At 38.8% G+C, this 20,588-nt stretch overlaps 1 protein-coding gene across 24 annotated transcripts in view; it reads left to right on the forward strand.

Annotated features, from left to right (window-relative positions):
* ZNF382 (zinc finger protein 382) overlaps positions 1-20,588 on the forward strand; it is a 65,391-nt gene that overhangs the window by 9,610 nt on the left and 35,193 nt on the right. For 4 of the 24 annotated variants that reach the window (XM_081516969.1, XM_081516970.1, XM_081516953.1 and 1 more), the window contains exons 1-4: positions 522-571; positions 3,364-3,436; positions 5,688-5,839; positions 6,117-6,212. In XM_081516969.1, coding sequence (XP_081373095.1) covers positions 5,689-5,839; positions 6,117-6,212 — 247 coding nt within the window. In that variant the 5' untranslated portion in view covers positions 522-571; positions 3,364-3,436; position 5,688. Of the gene's footprint in view, positions 1-521; positions 901-3,363; positions 3,437-5,687; positions 5,840-6,116; positions 6,213-10,725; positions 12,511-20,588 lie in introns of those variants that run through there. The other 20 variants (XM_081516973.1, XM_081516962.1, XM_081516965.1 and 17 more) reach the window with 14 other exon arrangements.

The raw sequence follows: 20,588 nt of genomic DNA on the forward strand, positions 1-20,588 counted from the left end.
TGGATACTTAGTCACAGTATATAACGCCTCACAGTCGCCGCCTACCCCGGTTATTAATAAGGCCCCGCCCACATTCACAGTCTTAGGCGCCTCATCTGGACAAGTCAGAGCCTCCGCAAGCACACACTCGCTCTGGCCCTTTCTCATAGCACTGATAACCACATCCTACGCTGACGCAGTCACACAGTCACACCCACAATCACCTTCCTCAGCAGGTGACTTGCAAAGCCTAAGGCTCCTGCCTCCACCTGCCGCATCCGTGCCTGGGAAACTTCAGGACTCCAGCAGTGAGCTCCTCCTGCATCCAGATCCGAGTCACCTCCACTCACCACTAGGCAAACTATGACTACAAGGCTAGGGGAAAATGAACCAGAAGCCGAAGTGCATTGGTGCCCTCAGGGCCTGTGAGAAACGTAGTCCAACCGGGAAAAGCGGACCCTGGCAGAAACAGACCAAGCGCCGGCAGCACGGACCTCGCCGCTGCTAACCCGCCGCCGCGTGGACTCCTGGGAGCGCCAGCCAGTGCGGGAGTGCGCAGGCGCAGACGACAGCCTTGGCTGGGGTGAGGTTGGTAGGTCCTAGGGGCCCAGAGGAGGGGGCGCGAATTGGGAGTTCCGGCCCTGGAGAGCAGGCTAGGGAAGCGGTACCTGATGGGGAGCCTAGGGGGGAAACCGGGAGTCCACACCGGGCCTGTAATTATGAGGACGGAACCGGAACCGGGCCCTTGGTAAACCAGACACTCAGATCCGTGAGAGCGCGGCCTCGGGCGTGGCCCGTGGGCGTGACCCTGAAGGTGACAACCTTGTGTGACCTGGAGCGAGTTTTGCGAAGGGAGATTTTTGTCTGTTTTGACCCCGAGGGAGTTCCATCGCGAGGAGCAGGGCCTCACACAGCTGGGGGGTGTGTACCAAATGGAGGCGGCCGCCTGTACCCAACCTGCGGCGTTTTGGATGCGTGCTGCAGCTCTGTGCAGTGTTGCGGCTGACTGTGTGTAAAACTGAATGAGTCTCGTTGCTGCGTGGGGATTCCTCTGCATGTGTCTCTCTTCCGATTAGGTGTGAGTCCTGTTTGAGACCGCAGGTGGCTATGGAGAAGCGAAATGATTTGTGATGTGATTTTGTGACTTTGCCGGGAATTAATAATGTGCTGTCAGAGATTGTGAATGATACGCGGGTGCCTGTGCTATGGTGCTTTTCTGAAGTGATTTTCTGACGAATTTAACTCTGCGTGTGTTTGTAACCTACTGTTACTGTTTTGTGATAGTTTTTTTGATTGAGAAACTCTGTGTGACCCCTAGTTAGATAGGTAAGATTTGATTATCTGAATAGAGATCATTAAGCCTGCCTTCAAAATTGTAACTCAATAGCAACTTAGCAAATAAAATAGAGGTATATGTACTGGAAAGGAAGAGGTTAGATTTCATAATTCCCAGATGGTAAGGTTCAGTACAGGGAAGCATTCATTATCCGTTCAGTCGTGTCCAACTCTTTGTGACTCTATGGATTGTAGCCCGTCAGGCTTCTCTGTCCATGGGATTCTCCAGGCAAGAATACTGGAGGGGGTAGCCATTCCTGTCTCTAGGGGTTCTTCCCGACCCAGGGATCGAACCCAAGCCTCCTGCATTGTAGGCGGATTCTTTACCGTCTGAGCCACCGGGGAAACCATACTAACTAAAACCAGTGTGTTAAAATGATCAGTGTTCTGTGGGTAGCATGCAGGAAAAAAACAAACCATTTTTTTTACCCATAACTAGCACTTTCAGGGGGCTTCCCGGGTGGCACAGTGGTAAAGAATCTGCCTGCCAATGCAGTAGACGCAAGAGATGGAGGTTCCATCCCTGCGTTGGGAAGATCCTCTGGAGAAGGAAATGGCAACCCACTCCAGTAATCTTGCTAGGAAAATTCCATGGACGGAGGAACCTGGCAGGCTACAGTCCATGGAGTCACAAAGAGTTGCACACTACTGAGCACACACTAGCAGCACTTTCAACAGTGATATATGAATAAGGTTTCCTGCTTCTGGATGAAATCTATGGCAGGGTCAATAGCTTCTTCAGGCATTCCATGATATAAAAGTATTAGGTGTACTTTTAATCGTAAGACCAATCTCATTTTAGTAATTAAAATATTATTTTGCTAATTAAAACATTCACTGTAGCAATCAATACATCAGACTTCATTTAGCAAAATATTCTCCTCTCTTCCTGGAAGCCTACAAAGTGGAAAGATCAATTTCTGTTGCTATACCTGTATTATTAAAAAGTATTGTTCAGTAGTTAATACTTAAACTACTATTAATAAGTTGCTAATAAATAATGGTTAATTTTCAATAATTAACTATGCTAACTAAGTAGAATGTACAGGTGAATCAATAAAGAGATGAAGTAGAGAAATTAAATAGAAAATCCAGATATTCTCAAGTATGTAGGGATATGTAATAATGATAGAGATGGCATTTCACATCAACTGAGAAAATATGGACTGTTTAGTACATAGTATTGCTAAAGAATACATATAGGGAAGAAATCTTCACAAGGCAAAAACATTTTAATAGTCACATGAGCAGCTAAAAATTATTTTCAACTTAAAATAGGTAAAAGATTAATTTATTAAATTGAAAAAGGAGATAGGGTCAACCAATTAGAAAATAAACACCACCATGAGAAAAACAAATATACTATAAGATGTCTTCACAGAAAAGAAATAAAAGGAGCTTATTCTCATATAGGAAATATGTAAATTAGAGCCATATATATGTATATGTGCACATATGTATCCTGGAAAAGGAAATGGCAACCCACTCCAGTACTCTTGCCTGGAAAATTCCATGGACTGAGTACCCTGGTAGGCTACAGTCCATGGGGTCTCAAAGAATCAGACACGACTGAGTGACTTCACTTTTACTTTCATACATATATATATATGTCTGGTAGACAGAGATTAAAATTATTTTCAGCTGCATTCGTTAGGGTTTGGGGAGGTGTTCTCATGTACTGCTGATAATGTAAATTGGTTGGAAATCCATGAAGAACGATTTGGAAATAGGTGATAAATTTGTCTTCCATGGGAGACATTAGGTGGAGCTGCAGAAGGAAAAACACAATATTCCCTCTCTCCATGCTACAACAGATTCCCCAGAATCTCTCCTCCTTCACCAGGAGATTAGGTTTCTGGCACTGATAAGGGAGGGAACAGGATTGGTCCATTTCCCTGCTAATCTCTGTCCTGGATTTGTGTGGGGTACACAGAGTGAGCAAGTGCCGAAATTGAAAATAGATGCAAATTTAACTGAGTTATTCTGAGAGATCGAAGTCAAATCTGGTTTCACCTGGCTCCTTGTATCTTCCCATCTCTGCCTTCTCAGGACTCTTCCCTTTTCCAAAGAAGAGCACAAAAGAGAAGGCTCATCTCCTGCAAACATCAAAGTCATGCCTCAGGTGAGATGATGTTTCCTCTCTTTCTGAAATAACTTGTTTTTAGGTTATGTGAACATTTGCTTCCCTATTCTTAAATTTTCTGGATATTGGGATTTACTTCCATCAAACTGGTTTCCAGTAGGGCAAGCAAGTGGCCTACGTACAAAATTTAAGAGGGACTCTCAGGGTTTTCCAGCCCTAAATTTTGTGCCCATGTGTCTCACCTGCCTCACCCTAGTTACAGCCCTATTCCCAGTTTCTCTCATTCCAACAGGGTAGACTTCAGCCTTTCCCAAATGCACTTTCTAGTTGTAGCCAATGTTCACATACTGATTGGATGTATCATTCATCATCTCCTTTCATAGTCTTCTCATGAAAGTACTGCTGGAACAAAAATGTATTATCTTGATTTAAATGGGAATATATTACTTGACTGAATCTATCTTGTGTAGACACTGATTTGAGATCTAGATTTATAAAGAATCAAGGAGCAGACATGCAAAACCTTGATAATCTCCACTGACCTAGGTTTTGCAATGGTATGGTGGGAGGTAAAATTAATAGATCACATTATTATTTTGTGATTAGATTTCCTGTTTTGTGAGGTTTTTAAGATAGAGCTTTGCTTGCAAGCTTATACAGAAAACTGAAATTTCACATTCCTCTCTGATCTTTCTGTTTTATCCATGTTTGTCAGCAATTCCTACAAACTGTGGCCCACCAGTGAAAAACCTTTCTGTACTTCAGTGCTGTTATAGATGTATTCTTTTTACTTTCTTCTAATTTTTATATGTGGGTGCAGGAGAATAAGATGCATGTGTTCATTCACTCTTGAGATAATAGTCTACTCTTGAATCAAAGGTGGTACTTTCTCCTCTTCCCATATTTTTCTTTCAAAAAATTCCTCTTTATCTACCAATCTTTAAAATGCCATTCTGGATTTTCCCCAGATGCCAATTGGTTCCCTTCTCCTCTATGTCTGTTTTTGTGTGTGTACAATCACATTCACTCCAAAGCTTATACTGATGTGATTCTAGTGACCCTCAGATACTGCTCTCCATCCTAGACCTTTATCCAGAGTATCAGAACCATATATCCAGCCTCCAACAGCTATCATTGCCTGTATGTTCCATAGACATTTCAAGTACACGACCTGGGTTTACCTCATTACCACCTCTGGTGCAGCTTATTCTTTCTCCTGCTTCCCATTTCCTTTTTCTAGTCTCAGCACCTATCCACTTGCTATGCAGATGACCTAAGAGCTATACCTCTCTTTTTTTTTCTACTCTACAAGTAATTGATGACCAATTCTATTGAAACTCACCATGGAACAAACAATTGTCCCCTGTCTAGACCAGTAATACCACTTTAATCTCAGACAGACCTCCAACAGTGGGTCTTTCCCACTTAACACACTTCAAGCCTTCTCTAGTGTTCAAGAATATTGCCTCTAAAGTACAAGTTTTTTCACATATGTGCTGACTTAACATTTCTTCATTTTTAATACTCCATAAAGCAGTAGATCCAAAGTAGGGCATGTGTTACAAAAGAATGTACAAGACAGTATACTGAAAAAGAGGAAGATACTAGTAGTTTACATTCAAGAACATTAATTGTTAACAATGTGGATTGCTATTAATGCCAACTGATGATTTATATGTTGGGAGTGTACTTAGAGCATTTTTAAGACTACTGCTCTGTAGGAAAAAAAATCCAGTATTATTACATAAATATGCCTACTACTTTCTTCTATACACTTTTTTCTTCTTAAGCCCAAAGATTCTTTCCTAACATACTGTACCTTTTGCTATTTCCTGAATTTACTAACTGGTTTTACACCCAATGAATTTTAAAAGCCCATTGACATGTAGTGCTACAAAATAAATTCATTGTGAGTACAAAATTTTTATGTCCTCAGTGAAATCTTAGAATCCAGAATCTTAGAATACTCTATAGTATTTTCCCTTGTACATATTTCTGTCATCACATCTATAATATCTATTGAGTGTAAATATTTACACATATGCCTCTCTTTTAGCCTGTAACTTCTTATGAGCAAGGTCAAGGTTTTATTTGTTTCACTGCACCAAGCAACCAGTCACATTCAAGGCAAAGAGCATGATCTCATATATTTTTAGCATGAGATAATAGGTAAATACAATTGAATGTATTTCCAGAGAGAATTTTCTACAGTACAAAACACAAGAAAACCAGGTCTAACCACTGAACATGGTCTCCAGTGTCTAGTTCTCACTAGTTCCAATTACTTTAGGATGAACTGGAGTATGCCCTTACAGGAATCAGTTTCATTCAAGGATGTGACTGTGGACTTCACCCAGGAGGAGTGGCAGCAACTGGACCCTGCTCAGAAGGCCCTCTACAGAGATGTCATGTTGGAAAACTATTGTCACCTCATCTCTGTGGGTAAGGAAAATTGCTTGCACGTTTCAATGTCATGCATCTCCTTTCAAGAATTTCTGAAACATGTGAACTTTGAATTTCAAAGATCAGAGGTGATGAATAATCTCTTTTTGTTAATAGAAAGCATGATTAGCTCCTCACTTGCTTAGTGCAAGGTATTAACTTTGATAGGATATTAATAGCCTTGTCTAATAGCCATCTTGAAGCTGTATCTTTCTCTTCCTTCAATAGTTTTAAAGCCCAACAGCTTCCTAGACCAAGTCTTATTTTTTATTATCAGGATTTCACATGAATAAGCCTGATATGATCCGCAAATTGGAACAAGGAAAAGAACTATGGACAACAGAGAAAATTTTTCAAAGTCAGAGTTACCTAGGTGAGTCTGTATAATGTCCAGTGGACTCAGGTAGTTGATGTCTTTGAGTATTTTTGGAGATCTGTATTTTTTAATTATGGTAAAATATACATAAAATTTACCATCTTAATGATTTTTAAGCATATAGTTCCATAGCATTAAGTACTTTTACGTAGTAAGTTATGCAACTATCACCATTATCCATCTCCAGAACCCTTCATTTGTCAGAAATAAAACTGTACCCATTAAACAATAACTCCCTATTACCCCATCTCCACTAGCCCCCAACAACCAATATTTTACTTTCTGTCTCTATGAATTTGACTGTGGTAGACACCTCATATAAGTGAAATTATATGGTATTTGTCCTTTTTGTGACTAGTTTATTTCACTTAACATAATGTCCTCAAGTTTCATCCATGGTATAGTATGTATCAGACTTTTCTTCCTTTTGAAGGCTGAGTAATATTCAATTATAGATACATGTGACATTTTGCTTATCCATTCATCTCTCAGTGAACACTTCGGTTGCTTCCACTTTTTGGCTACTGTGATTAATGCCACTATGAATACGGGTGTACAAATATCTGTTTGAGTCATTGCTTTCAGTTCTTTTGGGTATATACCCAAAAGTAGAATTGCTGGATCATTTGGTAATTTATGTCTGATGTTTGGAGGAACTGCCATACTGTTTTCCATAGTGACTACAGCATTTTACATTCTCATCAACAAGGCACAAGAGTTCTAGTTTCTCTGCGTCCTTACCAACAACTGTTATTTTCTTTTTTTCCTGATAGTAGCCATCTTATTTAAGAATGTATTTTTAAAGGCCTGAGATCTCTGAAGTACCTATATATGGCTGACTTCTATGCCTCTAAAATCTAAATTTTTTTTAATATTAATCTCTACATAAATCCTTTCCTTGTGTGACTTATGCTTATGAGCTATTGGCTGCTATTATTTTACTGAGAATCCACTCCATGCTTTGTAGATATAATGTCCATAGGGATCTTAAGTGTAGAGTTCTTTGCATTCTGACAGAAGTGTAAACCCATGTGTCTCACACTATAATCAAGATAAAGGGCACTCCTGCTAACCTGTTAAGTTCCATCAGGCCTCTTCCGAGGCAGTCCCTCCCCAGGACAATCACTACTGGGATTTCTACCAACACAGATTAGTTCTGTCTATTCTGGACTTTTTTAAAAATATATTTACTTTATTGAAATGTGGTTGACTTACAATGTTTCTTCCCTGGGTTGGGAAGATCCCTACGGCTACCCACTCCAGTATTCTGACCTAAGAGAATTCCATGGACTGTATAGTCCATGGGGTCGCAAAGAGTCGGACATGATTGAGAGACTTTCATGTTCACTTTTACAATGTTGCAAGTGCACAGCAAGGTGATTCAGTTATAGAAATATATATATATTATTTTTGAAGTTATTTTCTATCATAGATTATTACAAGATATTGACTATAATTCCCTATGCTATACAGAGACCTTTGTTGCTTGTTGCATATCTATTTTTTAATTAGAAACCTAGCATTCTATTCATACTAAGTCAAACAAGTGGAATCAAAATGTCATAATTTTTTTAGTTAGGCAAAAATTCTTAAGTTTTCTAAAATATATATATTATACGTATATATATGTATACAAAAGCTTTTCTACTATGCTTGATAAAGGCTTAGAAAAACATCAAAAAAAATGAAGAGATGGAGAAATTGGAGAACATAAATGAAATGGAAGCACTGAATATGAAATAGAAAAAGTGGAACAAACTATATAAAAGTAAAAGATCATCATATAGTCCAGCTGTTTTTAAATATGACTGCTCATTAGAAACATATCTGGAGCTCTGGACAAAAAAAGCAGTACCTGAACATTTGTATTTTTTGAAAAAATTTCAAGATAATTCCGATATGCATCTGGATTTTAAAAAGTGATTACAGGTTTTTCTATTTGATCCTAGTTTTGGTGATAGAGAGTTCTATTATTTTTGACCAATTGTTGACCAATCATGATACAATGGTATTAAGTGAGTAACAGTTACATAATCACAAAGTAAAAGATGTTTATCAGTTTTCACAATCAATAGCCAGACAAAAAATAAAAGCTAATTACAATTGCAAACCATAATGGGAACATGATTAACTTAACAATCTAAAATAATTACATACAACTTTGGGGGGGTCAGTCAGAGTGATGTGGTAAGTGGAAGTGCATACATGCACATGTTTTCATCCACCCAGTCAGTATATGTCTCTTGGTGGGTGCATTTAATACATTTACATTTAAGGTAATTATCAATATGTATGATCCTATTACCATGTTCTCAATTGTTTTGGGTTTTTCTGTAGGTCTTTTCCTTCTCTTGGGTTTCCTGCCTAAAGAAGTTCCTTTTGCCTTAGTTGTAAAGCTGGTTTGGTGATGCTGAATTCTCTTAAATTTGCTTGTCTGGAAAACTTTTGATTTCTCCGTCAAATCTGAAGGAGAGTCTTGCTGGGTAGAGTATTCTTGGTTGTAGGTTCTTACCTTTCATCACTTTAAATATATCATGCCATTCCCTTCTGGGATGTAGAGTTTCTGCTGAGAAATCAGCTGATAGCCTGATGGGAGTTCCCTTGTATATTATTTGTTGTTTTTCCCTTGTTGCTTTTAATATTTTATCTCTGTCTCTAATTTTTGTCAGTATGATTACTATGTGTCTCGGTGTGTTCCTCCTTGGGTTTATCCTTCCTGGGACTCTGTGCTTCCTGGACCTGGTTGACTATTTCCTTTCCCGTGTTTGGGAAGTTTTCAGCTATTACTTCTTCAAATATTTTCTCAGGTCCTTTCTTTCTCTCTTCTCCTTCTGGGACTCCTATAGTGTGAATGTTGGTGCAGTTAATGTTGTTCCAGAGGTCTCTTAGGCTGTCTTCATTTCTTTTCATTCTTTTTTTCTGTATTCTGTTCTGTGACAGTGATTTCCACCATTCTGTCCTCCAGGTCATTTACCCGTTCTTCTGCCTCAGTTATTCTGCTGTTGATTCTTTCTAGTGTATTATTCATCTCTGTTTGTCTGTCTTTTAGTTCTTCTAGGTCTTTGGTATACATTTCTTGTATCTCCTCCATCTTTGCCTCCATTCTTTTCCCAAGATCCTGGATCATCGTATCATTGATCTGAATTCTTTTTCTGGAAAGTTGCCTATCTCCACTTCATTTAGTTGTTTTTCTGGGAATTTATCTTGTCCCTTCATCTGGGACAAAACTTTCTGCTTTTTCATTATGATTAACTTTCTGTAATTTGGTTTCTGTGTTAGCCACTGTGAGACTGTGCTTCTTCTGTCTGCTCCCTGATTGATGAGGCTAAGAGGCTTATGTATGCTATTTGATGGGAGGGACTTGTGATGGGAAAAACTGGTTCTTGCTCCGATGGGCAGGGCATTGCTCAATAAAGTAAAAGTGAAAGTCACTCAGTCGTGTCCGACTCTTTGTGACCCCATGGACTGTATAGTCCATGGAATTCTCCAGGCCAGAATGCTGCTGCTGCTGCTGCTGCTGCTGCTAAGTCGCTTCAGTCATGTCCGACTCTGTGCGACCCCATAGACGGCAGCCCACCAGGCTCCGCCATCCCTAGGATTCTCCAGGCAAGAATACTGGAGTGGGTTGCCATTTCCTTCTCCAGTGCATGAAAGGGAAAAGTTAAAGTGAAGTCGCTCAGTCGTGTCCGACTCTTAGCGACCCCATGGACTATAGACTACCAGGCTCCTCCGTCCATGGGATTTTCCAGGCAAGAGTACTGGAGTGGGGTGCCATTGCCTTCTCCGCCAGAATACTGGAGTGGGTAGCCTTTCCCTTCTCCAGGGGATCTTCCCAACCCAGGGATCGAACCCGGGTCTCCCGCATTGCAGGCGGATTCTTTACCAGCTGAGCCACAAGGGCAGCCCTTGCTCAATAAAGCTTTAATCCAATTATTTGCTGATGAGTGGGGTTGCATCCCTCCCTGGTAGTTGTTTGGCCTGAGGCAACCCAGCCCTAGGGTCTACTGGCTCTATGATAGAGTTACTGGCAAACTCCAAGAGGGTTTATGCCAAGGGGGACCTTCCAATGCCCCTGTCCCTGTGGTGAGCCCCTGCCGCCCCACGCCTCCACAGGAGGCCCTACAACACTAGCAGGTAGTTGTGGTTCAGTCTCCTGTGTGGTCACTGCTCCTCTCCTCTGGGTCTCGGTGCACGTGAAGTTTTGTTTGTGCCCTCTAAGATAAGTTTCTGTTTCCCTCAGTCCTCTGGAAAGCCTATAATCAAATCCCTCTGGCCCTCAAGGCCAGATTCCCTGGAGATTCCCAGTCCCTTTGTTGGATCCCCTAGACTGGGAAGCCTGATGTGGGATTCAGAACCTTCACAATAATGTGAGAACTTCTTTGGTATTATCGTTCTCCCGTCTGTGAGTCACCCAACCAACAGGTATGGGATTGGATTTTATCGTGATTGCGCGCCCCCTATTGTCTTGCTGTGGCCTCTTTGTCTTTGGACACGGTGTATCTCTTTTTAGTGGGTTCCAGCGTCCTCCTGTCAATGGTAGTTCAACAGCTAGTTGCAATTTTGGTGCTCTCGCAGGAGGAAATGAGCGCACATCCTTCTACTTGACCGTCTTGAACCAGACCCATGTCTACTTTCTTTCACTCAGCTTAATGTCTGAGGTATTAATACATGTTTCAGTATTTATATTAAAATAGCTTATTTAAGTTGCAGAATAGTATTCAGTTGTATGGAGATATCAGTTTGTTTATACGTCTCCTCCTGATAGACATTTGAAGTTCCAGTTTGGGGCTATTATGTTTTTGTTTGTGTTTGGCCATGCTGTGTGGCATATGGATCTTAATTCCCTGACCAGGGATAAAACCCACTCCCCCTGTAGTGGAAGTGTGGAGTCTTAACTACTGGACCACCAAGGTCCCTGGGTCTATTATGAATAACGCTACTGTGAACATTCTTGTAAAAATATTTTTGTGACCATATGTTTTTATTTCTGCTCAGTAAACACCTATTAGATGGTATTACTCATTCGTTAAGGAAGGTTTATATTTAACATTATAGAAACTGCCAGTTTTTAAAAGTTATCATACCATTTTAAACTTTATACCAGCAATCTATGAGAATTTTGATTGCTCCTACATTCTCCTCTACATTTTGATGTTATCAAATATGTTCATTTTGGTCATTCTGAAATATCATTCTGTTAAGAATAGTAGTATATCTTAGCAGTTTCAATTTAGATTTCTTTTATGACTAATGATGTTAACAACTTTTCCAAGTGCTTTTTATATCTTCTTCAAACATATCTGTTCAGATGTTTTACTCAGCTTTTATGGGGTTTTGTATTTTTTCCTTGAGTAGCAGGAATTCTTTACATATTCTGAATAGAAATCTTTTATTTGATACAGGTATTGCAAATATTTCCTCTAGTCTGTGGCTTGCCTACTCATTTTAATAGTCTTTCAATAGGAGCAAGTTTTTAATTGTAATGAAGTCCAGTATATGATTTCTTTCTTTTATCATTATTTCTTTGATCTCTCAAATATTTGCCTCCCCTTAGGTTATGAAGATAATTTCCTGTATTTTCTTCTAAAATGTTATGTATATTTTGCTTTTTTAAAATTAGTTCTGTGACCCATCTCATGTTAAGTTTTATTTATGGTATCAGGTAAGGGTTAAGAGTCTGTTTTCTTCCATGTGTTGCATCACTTGTAGAATTGAATTAAATTGCTCTGATGATCTTATCAAAAATTGATTGTATTTTTGTCAGTCCATTTCTATTCTTTCCTTTGATAAAATTTAAGTCCTATTATTAATAGGACTTAATTATTAATTTGGTTATTGTAGTTTTATAATAAGTCTTGATGTCAGAATTAGTCCTCTTCCTTCTTTTTAAAAAATTGTTTTGGCTATTCAAAGTCATTTTCATTTTCTTTTTCAATTACATTTTAGAATCAACTTCTTGATTTGTTTAAATAAATATGCTGGGATTTTTATCGGTGAGAACAAACATCTTAGCAATATTGAGTCTCACAGTCTCTCATAATACTATATCTTAACCTTTTAGTTACCTTCTCTAATTCCCATCAGCAGTGTTTTATTATTTTTACTATTGAGCTCCTACACATATTTTATTAAGTTTCTCTCTAAACTTTTAATATTTTTGTTGCTATTGTAAATAGTGAGATTTTAAAAATGTCTTTATCCAGGCTTTTGTTAATATGAATAGCCACAACTGACTTTTAGATATTGACTTTGTATACTTGTATTGATGGCATTAAATTTTATTGTTGTTACTGTTGTCCTTTGTTTGTTTTGGTATTTTTTTAGATTTTCTACATGTAAACCAGGCCTTCTGGAAATATATTTCACTTCTGCATTTGCATACTTTTTTGTTTTCATTTCTTTTTCTTACCCTGCTGTACTGACTATGACCTATAGTACAGTGTTGAATAGAGGTAGTGAGAGTGAGCATTCTTCACAGTTCACTAAATTTAGAAGGGAGACATTTAATATTTCATTCTTAAGCTTATTGTTAACTTTAGATTTTTCATAAGTGCTCTTTGTTAGATTCTGGGAGTTCTTTTCCTAGTTTTTGGACAATTTTAATTATGAATGGATGTTGATCTTAATAAATGCTTTTTCAGCTGCTGTTGATTTATTTCTTTTTTAATCTGTTACTGTATATAATTACATTGATTAATTTGAATTTTAAACCAACCTTAGGCTCCTGGGATGAACCCCAATTGGACAAGATGCACTATTCATCTTACAGATTGTTGAAATTGGTTTGCTAATATTTTAGAAAGCTTTAGTGCATGATTTTACCAAGGACAGTGGTTTGTAGTTTTATTGTAATGTCATCGAAAAGTTGTTGTATCCAGAAATGTGTCAGCCATATCAAACTGGGGGTATTTCATCTTCATCTATTTTCTTATGGAACTTTTGTAAGCTTGGCACTGTTGCTTCCTTAATGTCTGAGGAACCATTTGGGCCTGCATTTTTATAATTCAAGACTTCTGCTTCTAGTCCTGAGGAATTAACAGTCTAGAATTATACTCCTACAGGAACAAACTAGAAAACTGAATAAAACTACTAAACAACAGGCACCACAGGCCTGGATTCCTGAGAGAAGGGAAATAAATGAGATGCACCTTACCTCATTCCAGGCTTTGACATGACGGTAACATCCAGACTGTAGTGCAGAGAGAGGAATCCAAAAAGAACCGGGCAATTTCACTGACTTAAGGAACCAACATTGGCATTCAAGGAAACTGAGGTGGCTAGAATTTGCAGGACACACTTCCCAAAAAGAGAGAGCTATGCAGAGAAAGAGTTCCCCAAATGTGGAGAAGGTTCCTCTTGAGTCTTTGGCTAAAGATAAGTCTGCATGTGTGTAGGTGAAACCCCATGAGAGCAGGCAAGGACATGTTCTAAGAAAAATACAGTTACCACAGTGTTGTGAAAACAATTCTCATAGCCTCTCGTACCAGAAATCATTTAATTTCCCTTCAGCCAGAGTGGAGAGAACATGTTAATATATAGGACATTAGGTAGACCCTAGAAAGGTCAGACCTAACAAACGTGGCTTGATTAGCCATAGATTAGAGACTGCAAGATTTGTCATAAAAGAGCTTAAATAAAAGCATCAAAAGGATTAGGACTTCCCTGGTGGCTCAGTGGTAAGGAGTCCACCTGCCAATGCAGGAGACACAGGTTGGATTCCTCATCCGGGAAGATCCCACATGCCACAGAGCAACTAGGCCCGAGCACCGCAACTATTGAGCCTGCGCTTTAGAGCCGGGAGCTGCAACTGCTGTAGCTCTCATGCCCTAGAGCCCATGTTCTGCAGCAACAGAAGCCACCATAATGAAAAGCCCACATACCTCAACTAGAGAGTAACCCCGGCTTACTGCAACTAGAGAAGAGCCCATGCAGCAACAAAGACCTAGCACAGCCGAAAATAAATAAATGAAAGTATATATTTTTTTAAAAAGCATCAAAAGGATTAAACTAATCCAAAAATAACTTCTGTTTGTCCATTGGTTCCTCCAAAGAGATGCTGAGATGGAGTTGGGAGTGGAAAGGATTTCTTAGAGGTGGCATCCATGAAAGATAAAAGGGAGAAGTAAGAAACAGAAAGCCATCAGACATGGTATAGACATGTGGAAAGAAAGGGGACTGAGCAGTGAGAGCCTCAGGCCATGATGCAGATCCGACAAAGGCTCAGTCAATCTAAGTCCTCTGAAGCAAAGACTGTTCATCAGAGGAGTCCTCATGGACAGAAATGGCCACCCTCTAGTACCTGCTCAGTATTCATCATTGGGTGGGGATTCTCTGTGGACACTCTGGCTCAGTTCAAAACCTAAAGAGCATCCTGAAGGTGCTAACAGTTCTTACACATGAATGGTAAGTTCTTTTTGAAGGGATGTCCTAGTGGTGTAACTCTATGGATGCCACAGAATGCCAAAAAGAACAAAAACCCAAAAAATAAAAAACCCAGTATTCTTTATGAAAGTACAACCATATCTTAAACTCAACAACATTAAATTGATAATGTCTGATGACCAATCAAAAATTATTGAACATATGAAGAAGCAGGAAAATATGACCCATAAACAAGAAAAAATCATTCAATAGGGAAAAACTCAATTAATAAAAACAGACCTAAAAATCATAGAGGTAATAGAATTTTCAGACAAGGATATTAAAACACCATTATAAATGACTTGAGCATTATCAGGGATGTAAAGCAAGAATGAATATAATGAGCCAAGATAGCAAAGACTGAAATAAAACCAAATGAAACTTCTAAAGATGACTATTTTGTATCTGAAGTGAATAAGAAGACCCAACTATGACCTATATATTAAAATATAAAGACACAGGTAGGTGAAACCAAAAAAAAATTGAAAAAATATAAACTTTACTCTTTTGTGATTGCACTGTGTAGGGATGATCATCCCCAAGAAAAAGAAATGCAAAAAGGCAAAATGGTTGTCTGAGGAGACCTTACAAATAGCTGAGAAAAGAAGAGAAGATAAAGGCAAAGGAGAAAAGGAAAGATATAACCATCTGAATGCAGAGTTCCAAAGAATACCAAGGAGAGATATGAAAGCCCTCCTCAGTGATCAATGCAAAGAAATAGAGGAAAACAATAGAGTGGGAAAGACTAGAGATTTCAAGAAAATCAGAGATACAAAGGGAACATTTCGTGCAAAGATGGGCACAATAAAGGACAGAAATGGTATGGACCTAACAGAAGCAGAAAATATTAAGAAGAGGTGGCAAGAATACACAGAAGGACTATACAAAAAAGATCTTAATAACCCAGATAACCATGATGGTGTGATCACTCACCTAGAGCCAGACATCCTGGAATATGAAGTCAAGTGGGCCTTAGGAAGCATCACTATGAACAAAGCTAGTGGAGGTGATAGAATTCCAGTTGAGTTATTTCAAATCCTAAAAGATGATGCTGTGGAAGTGCTGCACTCAATATGCCAGCAAATATGGAAATCTCAGCAGTGCTACAGGACTGGAAAAGGTCAGTTTTCATTCCAATCCCAAAGAAAGGCAATGCCAAAGAATGTTCAAACTACCACACAGTTGTATTCATCTCACATGCTAGCAAAGTAATGCTCAAAATTCTCCATGCTAGGCTTCAACAGTAGGTGAGCCAAGAACTTCCAGATGTTCAATCTGGATTTAGAAAAGGCAGAGGAACCAGAGAGCAAATTGTCAACATCTGCTGGATCATAGAAAAAGCAAGAGAATTCCAGAAAAATATCTACTTCTGCTTTATTGACTACACTAAAGCCTTTTACTGTGTGGATCACAACAGACTGTGGAAAATTCTTCAAGAGATGGGATTACAAGACCACCTTACCTACCTCCTGAGAAATCTGTATGCTGGTCAAGAAGCAACAGTTAGAACCAGACATGGAACAACAGACAGGTTCCAATATTGGAAAGGAGTACATCAAGGCTGTATATTGTTACCCTGTGTATTTAACTTATATACAGGGTACATCATGTGAGGGCTTCTCTTGTGGTTCAGCTAGTAAAGAATCCACCTGCAATGTGGGAGACCTGGGTTTGATCCCTGGGTTGTGAAGATCCCCTGGAGAAGGGAAAGACTACCCACTCCAGTATTCTGGCCTGGAGAATTCCATGGACTGTATATGTATAGTCCATGGGGTCACAAAGAGTTGGACACGACTGAGCGACTTTCACTTTCACTTCATGGGAAATGCTGGGCTGGATGAAGCACAAGCTGGAATCAAGATTGCTGGGAGAAATATCAATAACCTCAGATATGCAGATGACACCACCCTTATGGCAGAAAGCAAAGAACTAAAGAGCCTCTTGATGAAGGTGAAAAAGGAGAGTGAAAAAACTGGCTTAAAACTCAACATTCAGAAAACTAAGATCATGGCATCCAGTCCTATCACTTCATGACAAATAGATGGGGAAACAATGGAAACAGTGACAGACTTTATTTTCTTGGGCTCCAAAATCACTGCATACGGTGACTGCAGCCATGAAATTAAAATATACTTGCTCCTTGGAAGAAAAGCTATGAGCAACTTAGACAGCATATTAAAAAGCAGAGACATTACTTTGCTGATAAAGGTCTGTCTAGTCAAAGCTATGGTTTTTCCAGTAGTCATGTATGGATGTGAGAGTTGGACATAAAGAAAGTGGAGTGCCGAAGAATTGATGCTTTTGAACTGTGGTGTTGGAGAAGACTCTTGAAAGTCTCTTGGACACCAAGGGGATCAAACCAGTCAATCCTAAAGGAAATCAGTCCTGAATATTCATTGGAAGGACTGATGCTGAAGCTGAAGCTCCAATACTTTGGCCACCTGATGTGAAGAACTGACTCCTTAGAAAAGACCCTGATGCTGGGAAAGATTGAAGGCAGGAGGAGAAGGGGATGACAGAGGATGAGATGGTTGGATGGCATCACCGACTCAATGGACATGAGTTTGAGCAAGCTCCAGGAGTTAGTCATGGACAGAGAAGCCTGGCGTGCTGCAGTCCATGGGATCATGAAGAGTTGGACACTACTCAGCAACTGAACTGACTGACTGTGGGGATGAAATCAACCACCCCACCACCACCCACTCAAAATATGTGACAGATGTCAGGACTGAAATCTCACATAGTGAAGCTTTCTAGGGAGAGCAGGGAGGATTCCCAAGCTGGTCCTAAAATGGCTTGAGAGAGCAAGGAAGGGTGTCTGTCTTTGGTGTTCACTGTGGTTACGGAGGTGGTCAGGTCAGGCTTCTACACGTGGTCTAGGGCTTACATGGTTTAAACTGCTTGCCAGCACCAATAGAAAGCATGCAAGCTCCCTTATTGGCTTGCCCAGGTGTGGGGCAAGAGGGGACAAAAAGGGAGTGGGTCTAGGAATTTGTCAGTTGTAAGATATCAAAAATAGAATGACTCTGTTACACATGCAAGCACTAAGAAGAAAATGGGAGTGGTATAGATCAAAGTAGATTTCAGAACATGGAATATTACAGTGATAAAGCAGAACACTTCATCAGAAATCATAACAATTCTAACAGCTTCAAATTCCTTCGTTTTTCTCAGCTTTTTCTTATTTTCACTACCTAAAGAGTCTTTTTAGAGATTTTCTTTCTAATTGTCCCCTCTATGAAATTTTAATAGCCTATGTTCTGATCACAGTAGAATTTATCTAGAAATCAAAAAGCATTTCTCTAAATTCCCCAAGTATTTGGAAATTAATCACATTTCCAAATAACCCATGAATCAAGGAGGAAATCCTAAGGTAAATTAGAACGTATTCTGAACTGTATGATAATCAATACAGCATATCAAAATCTGTGAGATGCAATTATAGCAGCATTAAAATTTTTTTATCACTTTAAATCACGGCCTCCTGAAACAAGGGGTTAAATTGTCACCCGAAGTAACTAGAAAAAGACAAGTAAGTTAAACTCAAAAGTTAGTAAGAGGAAAAAACTGACTAAAGCAAAAATCAATAAGATACATAACAGAAGAAGAATAGAGGAAATGAGTGAAGCCAAATGCTGATGCATTAAAATAATAAAATTAATAAACCATATATTTTATTTTCTTGGACTCCAGAATCAGTGCAGATGGTGACTGCAGCCATGAAAATAAAAGATGCTGGCTCCTTGAAAGAAAAGCTATGATACAAGCTAGACAGCATATTAAAAAGCAAAGATATCACTTTGCTGACAGAGGTCCATATGGTAATAGCTATGACTTTTACAGTAGTCACCTGTGGATGTGAGAGTTTGACTATAAAGAAGACAGAGCACCAAAGAATTCCTGCTTCTGAACTGTGGTGCTGCAGAAGACTCTTGAGAGTACCTTGGACAGCAAGGAGCTCAAACCAGTCAATCCTCAAGGAAATCAACCCTGAATGTTCACTGGAAGGACTGATGCTAAAGCTGAAGCTCAATACTTTGGCCACCTGAGGCAAAGAGCTAACTCATTGGAAAAGATGCTGGGAAAGATTGAGGGCATGAGGAGAAGGGGGCGACAGAGGATGAGATGGTTGGATTGCATGACCAACTCAATAGACAGGAGTTTGAGCAAACTCAGGAGATAGTGATGGACAGGGAAGCCTGGCATGCTGCAGTCCATGGAGTTGTGAAGAGTTGGACACGACTTAACACCTGAACAACAACAACAGTATAAAAATTAGAAGACATATTGCCAATATCAAAAATTAAAGGAGCTACAGCACTACAGTTCCCACAAACATTAAAAGAACAATTACAGGATTCCCTAATAATTTTATACCAACCAATGGAGTAGGGGAGAACACTTCCCAACTTACTTTATAAGACCAGCATTATTTACCATCAAAGGCACTATAAATATAGAAAACTACACACCAACATCCTTTGTGAAGTGAGATATAAAAATCCTTAATATATGGATTTTTATAATATAATAATTTATATAATATTAATATATTATAAAGCTTAATATATTACTATAAAGCTGAATCTAGCAATATTTTAAAAGAATGATATCTCAAGACCAAAAGGAGTTTGTCCAAGGAACTAAAGTTGATTTGGTATTCAAACATCAAGCTACATAATTCACCATGTAAAGATAAAAAGAGGTTAAAAAAAGAGAGAAAACCACATAATCATCTCAGTAAATGCAAGAAAATAATGAAATTCAATTTCTGTTTATTATAAATCTTTTTTAGCAATCTGAGGGAATTTACTCAACTTCATAAAGAATATCTTTGAAAAACTTGTACCTGCCGTCACATTCAATAGTGAAAGATTGAATGCTTGTCCTCTAATAAGAGCAAAAACAAAGAAAGGCTGTCCATTATCACAAATTCTGTTAGACATTATATGGGACACAAGTCAGTAGAATAAGACAAGAAAAAGAAGTTAAAGGCTACAGATTAGAAAGGGAACTGTCTTCATTTGTAAGTGACATGTTTATGTACATAGTAAATCCTAAGGAATCTAAAAGAAAAGAACTGTTAGAACTAGTAAGTGAATTTAGCAAGTTGGTCTTATTTTAGACCAAATTTGGGAAAATTTTGGTCTGAACTTCTACAGTTTTTTCCCTATTATATTCTCAATTATATTTTAAATCATTTCATCCTACCCTCTAGTTCACTAAGGATTTTAAAAATTCTTTTAGTTTGAGTAATTTCTGTTAGTCTGACTTCCAGTTTACTGATTCTTTATTCCCTTATATTTATTTGCTATTAAACCCATCCAGTGAATCTTACATTTCAGATATTGGTTTTTTTTCAGTTTGCATTTCCTTATCTCTCCTGAATATTCCATCTCTTCACCCATATTTTCATCTTTTCTTATAGATTTGTAAACATATTTATCTGTTTAGCTATTTTAAATTTAGCTATTTTAAATAGTTAAATTATTTTAAATTTACTTATTTTAAATTTCTTCTAATTTCAATATAGGGTCTGTTGACTGGGTTTTATTCTCCATTTTCCTGTTTATTCTCAGGCAAACTTTAGGTAACATGTTGTGAAGATGTTGGATCCTTTTTCTTCTGAAGATGGATGAGTTTTAATCTTATCAGTTCAGTTCAGTTGATCAGTCGTGTCCAACTCTTTGCGAACCCATGGACTGTAGCACGCCAGGCTTCCCTGTCCATCACCAACTCCCAGAGCTTGCTCAAACTCATGTCCATTGAGTTGGTGATGCCATCCAAACATCTCATCCTCTGTCGTCCCCTTCTCCTCCTGCCTTCAATCTTCCCAGCATCAGGGTCTTTTGTAAGGAGTCAGTTCTTCACATTAGGTGGCCAAAGTATTGGAGCTTCAGCTTCAGCATCAGTTCTTCCAATGAATATTCAGGACTGACTTCCTTTAAGATT

The sequence above is a fragment of the Giraffa tippelskirchi genome, chromosome 7 (assembly GCF_054371585.1).
Source record: "Giraffa tippelskirchi isolate mGirTip1 chromosome 7, T2T-mGirTip1v1.2.pri, whole genome shotgun sequence".
NCBI classification, from domain to species: Eukaryota; Metazoa; Chordata; class Mammalia; order Artiodactyla; family Giraffidae; genus Giraffa; species Giraffa tippelskirchi.